General features: G+C 45.1%; 7 protein-coding genes across 12 annotated transcripts; 5 read left to right on the forward strand and 2 right to left on the reverse strand.

The window, feature by feature from the left end:
• Positions 1-18: 18 nt before the first annotated feature.
• On the forward strand, positions 19-1,699 carry CG8136 (uncharacterized protein). Of its 4 annotated transcripts, none has more exons than NM_169237.2 (2): positions 19-209; positions 271-1,699. In NM_169237.2, the coding sequence occupies exons 1-2, from the start codon at positions 188-190 to the stop codon at positions 1,572-1,574; spliced, it is 1,326 nt and encodes a 441-aa protein (NP_731272.1). In that variant the 5' UTR covers positions 19-187; the 3' UTR covers positions 1,575-1,699. The 4 variants fall into 4 exon arrangements, with proteins under 4 accessions (NP_731272.1, NP_649820.1, NP_996183.1 ...); NM_141563.3 differs by having other exon boundaries at positions 274-1,699; NM_206461.2 differs by having other exon boundaries at positions 19-204.
• Positions 1,700-1,821: 122 nt separating this feature from the next.
• Positions 1,822-4,005, forward strand: nom (numerous disordered muscles). Of its 3 annotated transcripts, none has more exons than NM_001300312.1 (4): positions 1,822-2,009; positions 2,081-2,598; positions 2,782-3,030; positions 3,099-4,005. In NM_001300312.1, exons 1-4 carry the CDS (start codon positions 1,890-1,892, stop codon positions 3,322-3,324), a joined length of 1,113 nt encoding a protein of 370 aa, NP_001287241.1. In that variant the 5' UTR covers positions 1,822-1,889; the 3' UTR covers positions 3,325-4,005. The 3 variants fall into 3 exon arrangements, with proteins under 3 accessions (NP_001287241.1, NP_001262384.1, NP_649821.2); NM_001275455.1 differs by having other exon boundaries at positions 3,099-3,696; NM_141564.4 differs by having other exon boundaries at positions 3,099-3,360.
• Positions 4,006-4,126: 121 nt separating this feature from the next.
• On the forward strand, positions 4,127-5,378 carry ouib (ouija board). The gene is made up of 3 exons (NM_141565.4): positions 4,127-4,251; positions 4,300-4,772; positions 4,836-5,378. Exons 1-3 carry the CDS (start codon positions 4,132-4,134, stop codon positions 5,179-5,181), a joined length of 939 nt encoding a protein of 312 aa, NP_649822.2. The 5' UTR covers positions 4,127-4,131; the 3' UTR covers positions 5,182-5,378.
• Positions 5,379-5,501: 123 nt separating this feature from the next.
• On the forward strand, positions 5,502-7,018 carry CG8159 (uncharacterized protein). The gene is made up of 4 exons (NM_141566.2): positions 5,502-5,695; positions 5,758-6,305; positions 6,374-6,619; positions 6,679-7,018. Exons 1-4 carry the CDS (start codon positions 5,576-5,578, stop codon positions 6,962-6,964), a joined length of 1,200 nt encoding a protein of 399 aa, NP_649823.2. The 5' UTR covers positions 5,502-5,575; the 3' UTR covers positions 6,965-7,018.
• ranshi lies at positions 7,015-8,341 on the reverse strand. Its single transcript, NM_141567.2, has 4 exons — positions 8,189-8,341; positions 7,572-8,131; positions 7,274-7,519; positions 7,015-7,214 (listed from the first exon to the last, which is right to left on the reverse strand). Exons 1-4 carry the CDS (start codon positions 8,306-8,308, stop codon positions 7,100-7,102), a joined length of 1,041 nt encoding a protein of 346 aa, NP_649824.1. The 5' UTR covers positions 8,309-8,341; the 3' UTR covers positions 7,015-7,099.
• A 96-nt stretch (positions 8,342-8,437) lies between these two features.
• Positions 8,438-10,346, reverse strand: M1BP (Motif 1 Binding Protein). The gene is made up of 4 exons (NM_141568.3): positions 10,090-10,346; positions 9,318-10,021; positions 9,015-9,260; positions 8,438-8,749 (listed from the first exon to the last, which is right to left on the reverse strand). Exons 1-4 carry the CDS (start codon positions 10,228-10,230, stop codon positions 8,584-8,586), a joined length of 1,257 nt encoding a protein of 418 aa, NP_649825.1. The 5' UTR covers positions 10,231-10,346; the 3' UTR covers positions 8,438-8,583.
• A 392-nt stretch (positions 10,347-10,738) lies between these two features.
• CG8202 (uncharacterized protein) lies at positions 10,739-14,485 on the forward strand. The gene is made up of 12 exons (NM_141569.4): positions 10,739-10,797; positions 10,864-10,954; positions 11,018-11,131; positions 11,192-11,363; positions 11,414-12,069; positions 12,130-12,296; positions 12,356-12,638; positions 12,696-13,006; positions 13,068-13,399; positions 13,458-13,766; positions 13,823-14,091; positions 14,157-14,485. Exons 1-12 carry the CDS (start codon positions 10,781-10,783, stop codon positions 14,262-14,264), a joined length of 2,829 nt encoding a protein of 942 aa, NP_649826.3. The 5' UTR covers positions 10,739-10,780; the 3' UTR covers positions 14,265-14,485.
• The last annotated feature ends 18 nt before the right edge of the window (positions 14,486-14,503 follow it).

The raw sequence follows: 14,503 nt of genomic DNA on the forward strand, positions 1-14,503 counted from the left end.
CCGTGGGTTCAATAAGATCTTTTCGAGTATGATAGGTGTATTTCGTTTTGTGCCTCCAAAATTTCAGATATTATTCAGCTACACACAGACAGGCCTCCCAAATTTGTAAGCTCTGTAAATTCAAAACCAGAACTGCTGCAGGCCAGTGGCGAAGTTAATTTGTCAGAGGAAAACTCAAGCCATCTCCATGGATAAAAACCACAAGTCGGGTGAGTCAAGCCGAGTGTGGCATCCTTAAGTTGTTAAAACTATGTGTGTTCTTTGCTCCAGAAGAGGGGTTTGGACGTTCAATGTCTAGTAGCAGTCGCCGCGTCATGTGGAAGCTCAACGAGGAGGAGGAGACATTCGACTCCTTGGTCAATTATCGGCGGCTTCCTTCGCGCAGCCTAAACCGAAGTCAGGTGACCGATGTGCCCACCAAGGGACACACTACCTCCGAAAATTGCCAGCTGCCAGCGCAAGAGTTGGAAACAAAGAGCGCCACCAACGAACAAGGTGCATTGGGCATAATGTCGGTTAGCCTACCGCAAACAACCAGGAATTCCCATCAATCGTCGGCCACGTCACTGCCGGAGGCCAAGGGATGCACTGCCACCGAAAACTGCCAGTTGCTAGCGCAAGAGGCGGAAACAAAGAACGCCAGCAACGAACAAGGTGGATTGGGCAAAATGTCGGTTAGCCTGCCGCAACAAAACTGGAACGCCAATCAATCGTCGGCCACGTCACTGCCGGAGGCCAAGGAGATCAGCTCCAAAGAGCAGGCGATCATCTACTGGCGGCGTCTTTTCGATGGTATCCACAAGCGCCAGCGTGGCGAAAGAAAAGTTGCAGCAATGCAGCCCGAAAATACCACAGATGTCGTGCTGACGTCCAAGCCAAACCTGGCATTGCGCTACAAGCCCTCCCATGAGTCGCTTAAAAACAAGCGGATCAAGGACCTGGCTCCTGAACGATGCCCGAGCACGTCCCGGGGATCAACGTCCTGCAAACTGGTATCGGACCTCAAGATGGAGACGTTCAGCCTGCCGCCGCAGCAGACGTGTGTGGTGCGCGAGGTGGAGCCTCGGTTTGGCCAGCGCCGACGCATGTTGTTGGCCAACGACACGGATTCGTGCTACTCCGGCGAGCTGGAGGTCCCCAAAAACAGTCCCGTCCAGGAGCCAGGACCCTATCCGCGCAGCGAACTGATCAGTGTCCATGTCTCGGCGCCCACCAGCTCCTCTTTTACGGGAGCAACACGGCGGAGTCTGTCTCCAACTAGGCAGCGCACTGCGACGAGCAAGGTGGCCGCCGGGACGAAGGGCGGACCATCACCAGCAGTTGGGGGCAACAAGTGCTCGAGCGTCAGCAGCGGGAGTGCAGGTACCAGCCAGCTGCCTAATTTCCGCCAGCGGCAGCAAGAGCTCCATCGCTATCGCGTTATGATCGAGCAACGGCGCCTCGATCTACTCGAGCTCAAGATAGCCCGCGAACGCGAGGAGGCGCTGCACAGCGAGGTTCTGTTTCACAAGGAACTGCAGATCAAGGAGAACATGATCAAGGTGTACGAGGACAACGACTGCTCCAACGCCTAGGACTTCCTTTATTCCTAACTCTTTCGACCCCAAATTCAGAAAGGTATTTTACACTTGGCAATGGCCCTGGCCTCAGTAGTTCAAAACACTCAGTCAAATAAAACCGAAATTCATTTAGACATCCCAATCTAGGTTTTTTATTAACTACCTGAGAAATAAGTATCAAAACTGCAATATATGAAATTCAACTTAGCGGGTAATTTCAAATCTAATGTGCCCGTTCGTTTACAGCACTGGCAGTGTGTGCGCATCGCTGTGAATGGACATTAGCCCCAAACAACTTTTTATTTCATTTGTTTAAACCGAAAACGTGAAATGTTAATAAATGTGTGCCGAGTTTGCGGCAGGAGCAGGCTGTGCCCCAAAGCCGTGGAGCTCTTCAAACCTGGCAGACAGGATATTCTTCGCCGCATCCAACTAATAACCGGAATTCTCGTGAGTTAAGGAATCAAAATGGATCGCGCAATTTACATATGTGCGAGCGCTTCCTTTTTTGTATTCTGCAGCTTCAGCAGATTCCCAATGCTCCGGATATGGTGTGCTTTTGCTGCCAGACAGATCTGCAATCGGCCATGATTTTCCGGAGGCAGTGCATCCTGCAGCAGAAGAAATGGGTGCCATTGCTACAAAGTGATAAAGTGGGAGCCAGCGAGGAAAAGAAGGTGGAACCCAATGATCCCTCAACCAAGAAGAAAACGACCAAGCGGCGAAGGGGGCGACCCAGGATGCCACTGGAAATTGTAGATATAGTCGTAACGAACGAGAGTAAGGCTTCAGCAGGTGAATCAGTTGGTGGTGATGAATTTGATCAGCCGGTGGAGATCTCCAATGAACCGGATGCCACCGATAGCGATGTTAATCTGGAGGAAATAGATCTTCCGGATGAGGATGGCTTGGAGTCGGATCACGATTTACCCAATGTTCAAATCCACAAGTGCGATACTTGTGGAATTATCAAAAATAATAAATCATCTCTGGTCAGGCATCAGTTTGAACATAATGGAATAAGACCATATCCCTGCAAGTAAGTAAGAATCGCGACGAAAATATACATTTACTGATACTTAAATAGGTCCGTCGTCTTTATCTTTATCTCTTCGTATCTGGTCCATTATCACGATTTGATTAGCATACATTGTGCCTACATACATACATATGTATGTAAATTCTTTTTCTTTGTACAGTATCTGCAATATGTATTTTTCAGGGAGTGCCCAAAGACCTTTCTGGTAGCGAGTGAGCTGAAGGCACACAATCTCACCCATCACACCTTGGAGCCCCCGTTCGCCTGTCGCTACTGCGATCGTCGCTACTTCTCCGTGGTGGGCAGGAAGAAGCACGAGCGGGTCCACACCAACGAGCGACCATTTGTGTGCGATCAGTGCGGCAAGGCCTTCACCAGGACCTGCATTCTGAAGGCCCACATGGCGGTCCACCAAGTTGTAAGGAAGTATAGGTACTTGATGAAATTAAAAAAAAACATGTCGAGATACATTCTGTTATAATCTTTCATTCCCGTTTTAGTTGCGATGTCTGCGATCGTTCGTTCAGCCTGAAGAAACATCTCGCTACGCACTTCATCTCCAATACCCACAAGCGGAATGCTGAAGCCGTCACCTCGTCGTCGGAGTACATGTCCATGCTCAGTTTTGAATCGGATGAAACCTGGTCCCAAGGCACTCCACTGACCACTTCCATTGACGAGGATCTGGTGCAGTCGCAATTCGACCTTTTGTGTCAGGAAGTTTAATACATCTCAAGATGCCATATGTTTTATCAATATACCAAAAAAAAAAAAAAAATTTAGGTAAGAGCTAACCCACAAAGACTTAATAACAGCTGAAACCACAAAAGACAATATCAAATATGGGTCTAAAAATATTGGTGACATTTTTGTAATTCCTTAAAACTCAGCAACAAAGAGACAACTTGGGAACAAATTTAGCTTTTTTTAGCACGTAGTTTTTAAAAAACACTTTACAGTGGCCATGTTATTGCAAATTTTAGTTTTTGCTATTTTTTTTTGCGTAATTTACATCTGCATTGCAATTGCTTCCTTGAATATAACAAAAGTGCCTATATAGTCTTATCTTATACATACATACTTTATTGGGCTAGTTTTAAAATAAAATATATTCAGACATGAGGTACAAAAATGAACATTGAATTTAGAATCAAATCTTTTTCGAAATACATTTTACGAAACATTTTACGTGGATTATTTCGATTTACCGAAACAGAAATATGAAGCTATATGTTTTGTTTTCAAAAATTGATCCTGCGCATTATTAGCATGCAGGTCGTACTTATTTCAAGCACCCATGAAATGGTTCAGCTTAACGATTTGACCAATATTATTTACACCTATTATTAAGTTTTAATATTATAAGCAGTATCTGTTTTATCAGACTGCTCCAGTTGTTAACAGATCAATAGCTATTTAAATAAAGATTTTGACTTTCAAAAATCCCCGCCTTGAATGAATAATTTATCTGGTTTGCCTCAAAATGTAATCACCATACAATTGCCTTTCCATCAGTCGAGTTTAGTGATCGAGATGCTGAACATCGTGTGTAGAGTCTGCGGAAGGCAGAAAATCTGTGAGAAGAGCCTGAATCTCTTCGATTTGGTCAACCGAAAATATCTAAAGCACTTGCACATGATAAGCGGACTAAGAGTGAGTTAAAAGACGTTTTAAAATTGAGATAAATAATATCAGCACCAGTTGGTGGATTTGGACGATGTTCCTGGTTTCATGTGCCTTTGCTGTCAGGCGGAACTCAGATCGGCATTGGCATTCCGGAAGCTTTGCATTAAGACCCAAACTAAATGGCTAACCATCGAGGACGACTCTTCGTCGGGTGATGAAGATACCAATGACAATTCGGAACTGGAATCGGAAAAATGCGCATTCAGCGATTTTGGGAAAAAGAAAGAAGGCGAGTTGGTTGAAGAAACTTTTCAGGTACTGATTGAAGAGGAGCCCATGGACAAAACTCTGAATAGAGATGCGAAAGCGCAGCTGAGGGAAGATGGAATAGATGAGAAGTGTGTACCTTCACAAAAGATTATCAAAGTATCAACCAAACTGGATGATCAGATTTACATATGCGAGCTGTGCGGGACTCATGCCACATCGAAACCCACTTTCCAGCGCCACATGAGAAAACACAGAGGCGAACGACCATTTGGCTGCAAGTAAACCTCGCTCACAGATTACAACTGTAGGTTCGGTATGCTGATTCCATATTCTCTTTTTAGGGATTGTGATGCCAGGTTTCTCTCTGCTGGCGAACTACGTGCCCACCACCGGGTACATACTGGGGAGCAACCGTTTGCCTGTCGCTTCTGCGAAAAGCGGTATGTCAGCTACATGGGCCGGCTGATCCACGAGCGGACTCACACCAACGATCGACCCTATGTGTGCGAAGAGTGTGGCAAGAAGTTCACCACTGCCTACGTCCTAAAGAACCACATGGTCATCCACACGGGCGAGAGGAATTTCCGATGCGATATTTGCGATCGCTCCTTCCAGAGAAAGGCGCACCTGGTAACGCACACCAGATCCATGATGCACCTCCAAAATGTCAAGAAGCAGAAGTCATGAAGGATTAAATAGCTCAAGCTATGAAATAATAAGATTTACATGCTCCTTGAGATAAAAAGATACCCAAAAGGGGACTATCTTATTTTTATCTTATCGTATTTTTATGAATTTAAGTTGTATACTCAATATTTGCACCACACCTGTTTCTCAAAATGAAATAAATGCTAATGCTTTTAAGTGTGTAGGACACAGAAAACAAAAAATTTGTATAGATTGTTTGATTTTAATTAGTAGCAGCCGTTACGATTTAGTGGTTTTATAAGTCGCCAGTGCTGGACAACGTCTCAGGTGGAAAAGCTAGTGCGCTGCTTCGTGGCAAATGGCAAATCAGTTTTGGGTGGCTGTCTTGTTTACAATTGGAAATTTACTAATTAGAATCGAGTAAGCTGGTAAAATGCTGCAAAATGTGTGCCGCGTGTGTGCCAGCAGCACGGACAACTCGAAATCGTTGAAACTATTTAACAGCGGCGCCTGCAAAGTGCTGCAACAAATCAATTTGCTCACCGGTGTTCTGGTAAGCCTACCCTACGAAACACATTAATTCCTTCAATTAAAATGTTGTATCTTATTTGGCAGCTGCAATGCGAACCCGGTTTACCCGACTGGATGTGCGAGACCTGCCAGACGGATTTGAAAAGCGCCATATCCTTTCGTGATCGCTGCTTGAGGAGTCAGAAGATCTTTGAAGAGTCGCTGGTCAGGAATGAAGAGGACACATTCCGCTCCTCAGTTCGTCGCAGTGCCCGTTCCCAAAGACAGCGGCATGAAGACACCGCTCCAAAGACGCCAGCAAGTCCGCTGGAGGTAATGATTAAGCTGGAGAGCCTGAGCAATGGCGATGAGGAGGATGATGGCATCGATCACCTGGACTCCTGCAACGAAGCAGACATGGAGCTGGCCATTAAAGCGATGTCCAGCTCTACCGAAGATGATGGAACTACCTCACCGGTCAGATTGAAAAGAACCCGACGTCGGGGACTTAAGAAAGGCGGGAAAGGTGAAAATCGCACAAAGGTTACGCTTCCAGTTTTCTTTTGCGATCAGTGCGGCAACAATATTACAGGGAAGTCCTCCTTCGACCGTCACCTACGCAAACACAGCGGAATTAGGCCCTTTCAGTGCGAGTAAGAAAAGCTTTAGCTCGTCAATTGTACAATCTGATAGTTAACTGTGTAACATTGCTCTCATGTAGACTCTGCCCCGCCCGCTTCCTGTCCTCCGGTGAGCTGAAAGGACACCAAGTGATGCACACTGGAGATCGCAAGTTCCAGTGTCGTTACTGTGACCGCACCTACGTCAACTACAGTGGTCGCCTGCGTCACGAGCGGACCCACACAAATGATCGACCCTTTATTTGTGCGCAGTGCGGCAAGAGCTTTACCAATTCCTACATCCTCAAGAACCACATGCTTATCCACACGGGCGAGCGCCTGTTCAGGCTAGTAAACTATGATAAATAGTGCTTAAGTTAATGATCACCTAGCCGATCCTTTGCAGATGTGAGCTGTGCCATCGATCCTTTGCGCGACCCACCCACTTGAAGACTCACTTCCGCTCTAACACTCATAAGCACAACTTGGAGAAATCGATGGCAGACGCGGGTGGAGTTCAGCTGTCACCATCCCAGTCAGCGGATCAGGTCAAATTCGTGACGGAAAAGGAGCCAGAAGCAGAGGCGGATGCCTTTACGATAGAAGTGCCTTTGCCCGCGGAGCAGGAGCAGGATGAGTCTTTGGGCCTGGCTGCTCTGGAAACATCCACTCTAATGTATAGTACAAACTAGACCTTAATGAGTCCATCTCAACCTTTAAAGCCAAATATAGTTCACAATTTGATTATCCGTTTTGATTTTTTTTGTAAAAATTCCTATTTTGGTAATGCAACCGTTTTCAACTAAGAGCTTCTTAAGTGATACCTTTTAGGGTTTATCAAAGATTGTGTCTGCTTTCTGCATGTTTCGTCTGTGAGCATTTGAACGATAATGGGTAGTAAGGTGTGTGTAGCGACTGAATAACTTATCGCAGAGGTCGCACCTGCAAATAGAATAGATTATTATTATTACACTTAAGTACTATTTCGAGTACCCGCTTACCTAAAAGCCTTCTCCCCGGTATGCACGAGCATGTGGTTCTTAAGAATATAGGATGTTGTGAAGGCATTGTTACACTCCTTGCAGACAAAAGGTCGTTCGTTAGTGTGAGTCCGCTCGTGCTTCAACCGAGTGCTGTAGTCAGAAAAGCTGCGGGAACAGTGTCTGCACTTGAAGGGCTTTTCCCCGGTATGCTTGCGAATGTGACGCTTAAGTTCCGCCGGCGTGCAGAAGCGATCCTCACAGAATCTTAAATGAAGCGGATTAGTTAGGATCAATCTTAAGTAGAATTGCCACTTACTCGCACCCAAACTCCTTGACGCCGCGATGTCGCTTACAATGCAGTATGAATGATATTCGATCTTTTATGTGATTTCCGCACTCCTCACAAAAGAAGGTCCTATTGGAGTCGCGGGGATTTCGACGATTTCTCCTTTTTTTGGGATTCTCAGAGTCTGATTTGAGTTCCTGCTTTGCATCTACTTCAGTATCGCTTTCGTAAATAAGGTAATCCATTTCACTATAATCAATATCGTCCTCATTATTGGGCTCGTCTTCGTTGATTTTAGATTCATTTAGAATGTCCTCCACTTTAAAACCGGAGCTTTGAATGGGCCCTTCATTGAGATCGTCTAATCGCTCGACTTCTATGCTTATTTCTGCCAGATCCAGTTCCAACTCCTCCTGCTCAAGGACACTTTTGGGAGATTCCTGGCAGATTCTAAGGAAGTCTTCATCATCTTGGGAATGGAGCAACTCCCTTTGGACTTCCAAACAGCGTTCCCTAAAGGATATGGCTTGTTGCAAACAAGTTTGGCAGGACGCACATAGTCGATTTGGCAACGTACTACAGTTCTTTAACTGTAAAGAGAAAAAACTTTAGAAAGTTAAAGACACTACGCATTATTATCCTCTCACCACAGCTCCAGTTAGTAGTTTGATGTGTTCCAGCGTAGTTTGATTGCGCTTTTCAAAAATATTCAATGATCTTTCAGCATTCGTGCGCTTGCCGCAAGTGCGACACACTTTTCCTTCCATTTTTGAGCCGATAAAAAAGTTTGAAACGCCAAACTTTTTGTAAACAATGCTATGCTTGTCAATCAGCTGTTCCGTTTGCCATTCGCATGGAAGCAATTTTTACAGATGAAATAAATGCTCATAAGTTGGGATTTGAAGTTTTGATTTATTATTCAATATTAAGTTCTACATATTACAATTGGTTTGTTAATTATTTGCAGAAATGCTCCTTGGCTGTGCGCCATTGTCGGTCTAGCATTGCCTGTAATTGCTATGTATATATTATAAGGACAGCTTTAGATGTGCAGGCTGTCCTCCTCCTCCTCCTTGAGTTCACGTTTCTGCTCCTGCTCCAGGACCTGTTTCATCTCGGCTTTCTCCAGATGCCGCTTGTGTACGCCAGACCGGAAGTGGGTGCTCAGGTGGGTGGGCAGCATAAAGGACTTGTCGCACAGCTCGCACCTTGAGGGGAAGATTCAGTATTAGATGGCATTTCAAACATTTCAGTAACTGTACCAGTATCACTAGTTTCATATTATTATAAGAAATTATTATAAGATAACTAAATATTACTCACGAAATTTGGCAACATAAGTAATATTTAGTTATCTTAACTCTCATAAGGTTTTGGAAAACTCTTGTAATGCCGCATAATATGATCTTAGAATTTCTAAGAAACCTAGTTATTGGGTTTCCCGGTACTGTGTAGCTGTATGACTCAACGTACCTGTAGGCCCGCTCGCCGGAATGTATCAGCATATGGTTCTTAAGGATGTAGCCGGTAGTGAAGGCCTTGCCGCAAGTACCACAGACGTAGGGGCGCTCATTGGTGTGGGTACGCTCATGCTTCACGCGCGTGGTGTAGTCTGTGAAGCAGCGGCCACAGTACTTACATGCAAACGGTCGCTCTCCGGTGTGCTTGCGCATGTGGCGTTTCAGCTCGGAAGTTGTGCAGAAGCGCGACTGACAGAGTCTGAAAATAAATCCATTTAGTCATACTGTATCCAAAAAGGAGTAGAAATGTACTCACTCGCAGCCAAATTGCTTGTCCCCACGATGGCGACGACAGTGAAGTTCAAAGGCCATGCGTCCCTTGATGTGATTGCCGCACTGCTCGCAGATGTATACTCCGCCGGTGCCACGACGACGCGCATCATCCGACCGGACCTTTGGCTTTGGCGGCAGACTACACTTCTTGACGACAATGTTTTCATGCTCGTACTCATCATCCAGCACGTTGTCAAGAACGGCCACCTCATCATCCGAATCGTAGACGTACGCGTCGTTGACGTCGCCCACAATTAGCTCGGTGTCTTCGTCCAGCTCCAACGTTTGCTGCTGCTCTTCGTCTTCGGCCATTATGGAATCATAGTCGGCCTCTTCAATCAAGGAGGCTGCGTCGTCCTCGCCGGCGTGTCCCTCGGCCACCTCGTAGTAGGTATTATCGTACTCTACCTTGGTGTCGTCGATCTCTTCCTTAGGTTCTTCCAATACGATTTCCTGATAAGTGGCATAGACCTCATCATCGTCGGGCGTCTTCACCGTCTGGACAATATCCTCGCCCATGACAGCCGCCCGGTAGAAGGCCGAGATGCCTTGGCGTTGCTCCTCGGTCAATCCCAAGAGTAGCTCACGCTGGGCGGCGATGCAGCGCTCCCTCAGCTTAACGGCGGAGGCCAGTTCCATGCTGCAGCATTCACATATCTGATCCGGCAGGCAACCGTAGTTCTCCAGCTAGATTAAACACCAATAAATTAAGCTATAACTACATAAATTCCATAAAGCCGCAGTGAAAAATTTACCCGAAGGCCTGTGAGCGCCTCAATGTTGTCGATCATCTTTGTGTTGCTCCGCTCGAATAACTTCGGCGACCGCTTGTTGCTTGCATACTTTGCGCATACGCGGCAGGTGCTCTTTAGGTGTTTCAGCGCCGATTTCGACATTTTTCATTCGCAATCCGAAATGAAATCGTTTTTAAGATATTTGTGAACACAAAAAATAAACGCGTCGCTTGTCAACTGCATTTGCCATTCACCCGGTGTTTCGTGTTAATATTTGCCATTCGCCCCGAAATAAACATATTTTCAGTGGCGTAGGCAAAGGGGTTCATATGATGCCAAAATATATATATATCCTCGAAAATGAATTACTTTGTTAACGTTAGTATTATATATTGCTTTGATATTTAACGGATTTGCATATTTATTATACTCCAATAATATCACATATAAATTTGAATTAATTTGTTTTATAATTTTAAATTTATAAAATTATAAATAAAATCTTTTATTTAAATCTTTAAATTAAATCTTTTTTATAAATTAATTTCTATAGAGCTGCAAGCGAAACGAAATATATACAGTAGAACAGGTTCTAAGCTAAAGTCCCTGGAATTAGTACAGTTTCTTTGGTGTATTTCATCCCTGACCGGCTACGTCCATGTCATGTTGGCAAGCAGCTGTCAGGAATGCCGACAACAACAACCACGACGCTATGGCGAACTTGGAATGGTAATTTATTTATTTTCCCCCGAAAATAAACAAATAAGCATTGATAACCATTTCTCCTGACTGCAGGGTGTGCGTGCCGCGATGCTACGAGGTCCGGAAGAATTGCCTGACTGGGCAGGCCACGCTGGAGCATCCCCTAAAGCAGCGGACGGTGACGGTGGGTAAATGGTACAACGCCCTTATCTGTAAGTGATTTTAATGAAAGAACAATCTCCACCAGGTGGTGGACAGCAATCCCTTGAGCCGAGCTCTAGAGGGCACAGATCCGCTCTCGCAGTTTGCACGCCAAGATGATGAGCTCAACGATCCGCTCAGTCAAATGGTCAGCGAATTCGTAAGTAGAGTGGTGCACCGGCAAGGAACATGACTAAGTTTTTCGCACTTGGATGTTCAGGATCTCAAGTCGAAGCGTCGTGAACGGGACCGAACGGAGCCCGAGGACAACACACTGCAGTGGAGCAGCCGACGACTAGGCATCCTCAACCGCTTTACAACCAATGAGAAGCTATCGCTGTCTACCAGCTTTCTGGTGTCATCTGGTAGCCTGGATGGCGGCAACGAAAGCAGTAAGTTCAGTGGTCGGTTGATCTGTGATATATATTAACAACAATCATAGTTAAAGCACAAACGGTGGTGGCCGACAAGACAAAGTTTCGCTTGGAGCAGTTAGACCACTTCGACGATGGCAGCATGCGTCACATGATGGATCTTACTCAGCAGGAGTACATTCAGCGGTTTGAGCAACTCAAGCAGGAGCTGATCCAGTCCTGGCACAACGATCAGCGAGTAAAAGCGTTGAAGATAGCCATACAGTGTGCCAAAATGCTAGCGGACACCACTGTGCTGCAATTCTATCCGAGTCAGTACGTTCTTATCACTGATATACTGGATGTTTTTGGAAAATTGGTATACGAACGACTGCGTGCTAAGGCCTCTGGAGATCCTGCCGCATCGGCGGCCACATTAGAGCGGGAACGGGAAGCTGCCCGGGATACGTGCCAGAATTGGTTTTATAAGATCGCCTCGATTCGTGAGTTACTGCCGCGTTTTTACTTGGAGCTGTCAATATTCAAGTGCTACGAGTTCCTGTCATCATCGCGCGAGGAGTATGAGCGCATTTTGCAACGTTTGACCCATCAACTGAGGGGTATAGCTGATCCTTTGGTATCGAGCTATGCCCGCTGCTACTTGGTGCGCATGGGCGTTACCCTAACGTCGAGTAAGACATACATAAGAGAGAACTTTGCCGACCTGTTCCTCATATATCCTCAGGTGAGACCGAGAAATATTAAACGTTTAATCACTTTTACTACAAATTTAATACTTTTAAAGATCTTTCGCTTCGTGGCCCGCTTTAATCTGCATCCGGAAATCGTCACCGCCAGCTCCTACCTACAGCTATATGCCCCAGCCTTTGACTACATGCTTCTCTGCCTTGTTCACAAAAGCGAACTGCACACCCAGGATATTCTTAATGAGTGCAAGCAGTTGAAGAATAAGTAAGTCATTTTTTTTTCAGAATTTTAACAGAACTAATTCGTATTGCATTTATTCGCAGTGGTGCTATTCTGATGTCTGTTTTAAGTTCCTTCAACTCAGAGTTCATTGCAACAAATGCATTAGAGTTTATAGCGCTAATTAATGCTTCCGAAACGCCCGGAATCTCCAAGTCCCAGTTGCTGCGCTCGCTGGGAAGCTGCGTTAGCAGCTGCCCTCCTCTACAGGAGCAGCGTGTAACTTTTCTGAAGGCTGCCTTCGAGACGATCAACAAGTTGACTGATCCAAATGAGTATATAAACTGTGTGGAAACATGGGCTGTCTTTGTATCACAGTATTTTACGGTCAGTTTTAAGTCTATATCCAAAATATTATCAATGATGCTTAAGTCTTTTTATCAGATACACGAGGTAAACAGATTGCTAGGAGAACTGAATACGCGAATGTGTCTTGGCAAAGCCTATGAAAAGCACTATTCCCAATTGCAAAACATTCTTACCCGGATAATGCAAAACTATCGCAGCATTGAGCTTCTGCTGATACAGCCCAACTTTCTGCCCTACTTGGATCTCTTTCAAAAGGAGTCGGTGCGGGTCGAGGTTTGCAAAAACATTCTCAGTTTCTACAAACAGAATAGTGACGAATATACTTGCGACGCTGTGGTAACAAACGCATTGATGTATCTCGGGAAGATCTTGAACGATTCAGTGAAGTGCGTGTTGCTATAGTGGCAAAGTTTACTTTAAATTCTAATCACACAACTATTTATTCAGTGCCCTGTCCGTGGATGATGAACGTCGTCAGATAGCTCAGCTCATCAATGTCTTTATTCACAAAGTTCACTTTGGAAATGACTTGGAGCAGCAGCTAAGTTTTTATGTGGAGGCGCGGGGCACGTTCAGCAACCTGGACGCAGTATACGTTACTCTGGTGCATGCGGCCTGCAAGTTAGCCACCCGAAACCGTTCGAAATCAACGGGTTTTGTTAAGGCCTGCATCGCCTACTGCTTCATCACCATTCCCAGCATTGAAGCTGTCCAGCAGCAAATGAATTTGTACTTACTATGCGGACAGCTGGCTCTGCAGCATCTCTGTCTGGGACAAGGCAAGTATTAAATTAATATTGTTTATCTACTTTATATAAATTTATTTCTCTACAACAGCTGATGCTTGCTTTGAGGCCGCTTTGCAATTGGTTAATGAGTTGCCCGCTGCCACGGTGGACTTTGATGGAAAGCCTCGCAGCTTAGAGCCATTCCTTGTCTCGTATATGTGTAATATCCTGGCCACATTAATCGTGGTACCAGATAGTCCGGAACAGGGTGTCCTCTATTTTCTTCGCCTTCTGCTAGAAGTGGTTGGCAGACATAAATTCAAAGTTGACAGCTCAGCGCCGAGTATCATCTATCTGCATTCCCTCGATATGCTGTATGTGCAGAGTCTGGAAAGGTTTCCCTATCATATAAAAGGAGGTAGTATAAATGGATTACAATTCGTATCGCTGACTAATGGTTTCTAATACTTATAGTGGTGTCCAATGACGATTTGTATGGCCACGACCCCAAATTCTTGCAGGAGGTAAACAATATGTGCGCTCAGGTTGTTGATGCCATTCTTCTGCAGCTGAAATCGTTGGGAGTAGCGCAGCAGCAAAGATCGCAAGCGGAGCTAGCCCTGGAACTTTTTTTAAGGATTGTAAAGTACGCTGATCTGGAGAGGGAAACTATCGCTCAATTGGCAGTCAATCTGTGGCTCCTAGCTAACAAGGCACAATCACAATTGGATGTGAAAACACTAGTAAGTGATAGTATATTTGTCAACCGTCATGTCCCACTTATTTAATATGCGTTTTTTCTATGCAGCCCCAAACTCTGCGCAGTGTAGAGATCATATACAAGCAAATAAAGGATGCATCACCCATAAGGGCTCAAACTATTGCCAAACTGCTACTGCGCGTGCGCAGCAGCTGACAATCGAGCTTGTAAATCCTATGGTTATTTATTTGCTGAGATTATATATTCTTATGTGCATGAATCTTTTACGGATTCATAGCCCGGTTCTCTCCTACGTTTTTGCTTAACCTTGACGAGGAACCGACAAATTTTGTATTACATTTCTGTGCAATTAAAAGTTATAACGTTTGTGGATATGAATAAAAATTTTACCATACCTACGTAGGTGATAAACGCGTACTTAGTAGATGGTTTCA

The sequence above is a fragment of the Drosophila melanogaster genome, chromosome 3R, assembly GCF_000001215.4.
Source record: "Drosophila melanogaster chromosome 3R".
Taxonomy (NCBI): domain Eukaryota; kingdom Metazoa; phylum Arthropoda; class Insecta; order Diptera; family Drosophilidae; genus Drosophila; species Drosophila melanogaster.

Coding starts and splice junctions, on each gene's coding strand:
- CG8136 (NM_169237.2), top strand. CDS start 188: ATGGATAAAAACCACAAGTCGG. Junction 210..270: donor GGATAAAAACCACAAGTCGG/GTGAGTCAAGCC, acceptor TCTTTGCTCCAG/AAGAGGGGTTTGGACGTTCA.
- CG8202 (NM_141569.4), top strand. Junction 12,639..12,695: donor TTGTATCACAGTATTTTACG/GTCAGTTTTAAG, acceptor TCTTTTTATCAG/ATACACGAGGTAAACAGATT. Junction 13,767..13,822: donor TCCCTATCATATAAAAGGAG/GTAGTATAAATG, acceptor TAATACTTATAG/TGGTGTCCAATGACGATTTG.
- ranshi (NM_141567.2), bottom strand. CDS start 8,308: ATGGAAGGAAAAGTGTGTCGCACTTGCGGCAAGCGCACGAATGCTGAA. Junction 7,520..7,571: donor GTCAAGGAGTTTGGGTGCGA/GTAAGTGGCAAT, acceptor GCTTCATTTAAG/ATTCTGTGAGGATCGCTTCT. Junction 7,215..7,273: donor ACCGGGGAGAAGGCTTTTAG/GTAAGCGGGTAC, acceptor TTCTATTTGCAG/GTGCGACCTCTGCGATAAGT.
- nom (NM_001300312.1), top strand. CDS start 1,890: ATGTTAATAAATGTGTGCCGAGTTTGCGGCAGGAGCAGGCTGTGCCCC. Junction 2,010..2,080: donor AACTAATAACCGGAATTCTC/GTGAGTTAAGGA, acceptor TGTATTCTGCAG/CTTCAGCAGATTCCCAATGC. Junction 2,599..2,781: donor ATAAGACCATATCCCTGCAA/GTAAGTAAGAAT, acceptor TGTATTTTTCAG/GGAGTGCCCAAAGACCTTTC.
- CG8159 (NM_141566.2), top strand. CDS start 5,576: ATGCTGCAAAATGTGTGCCGCGTGTGTGCCAGCAGCACGGACAACTCG. Junction 5,696..5,757: donor ATTTGCTCACCGGTGTTCTG/GTAAGCCTACCC, acceptor CTTATTTGGCAG/CTGCAATGCGAACCCGGTTT. Junction 6,620..6,678: donor ACGGGCGAGCGCCTGTTCAG/GCTAGTAAACTA, acceptor GATCCTTTGCAG/ATGTGAGCTGTGCCATCGAT.
- M1BP (NM_141568.3), bottom strand. CDS start 10,230: ATGTCGAAATCGGCGCTGAAACACCTAAAGAGCACCTGCCGCGTATGC. Junction 9,261..9,317: donor GACAAGCAATTTGGCTGCGA/GTGAGTACATTT, acceptor ATTTATTTTCAG/ACTCTGTCAGTCGCGCTTCT. Junction 8,750..9,014: donor TCCGGCGAGCGGGCCTACAG/GTACGTTGAGTC, acceptor CTTCCCCTCAAG/GTGCGAGCTGTGCGACAAGT.
- ouib (NM_141565.4), top strand. CDS start 4,132: ATGCTGAACATCGTGTGTAGAGTCTGCGGAAGGCAGAAAATCTGTGAG. Junction 4,252..4,299: donor ACATGATAAGCGGACTAAGA/GTGAGTTAAAAG, acceptor TATCAGCACCAG/TTGGTGGATTTGGACGATGT. Junction 4,773..4,835: donor GAACGACCATTTGGCTGCAA/GTAAACCTCGCT, acceptor TTCTCTTTTTAG/GGATTGTGATGCCAGGTTTC.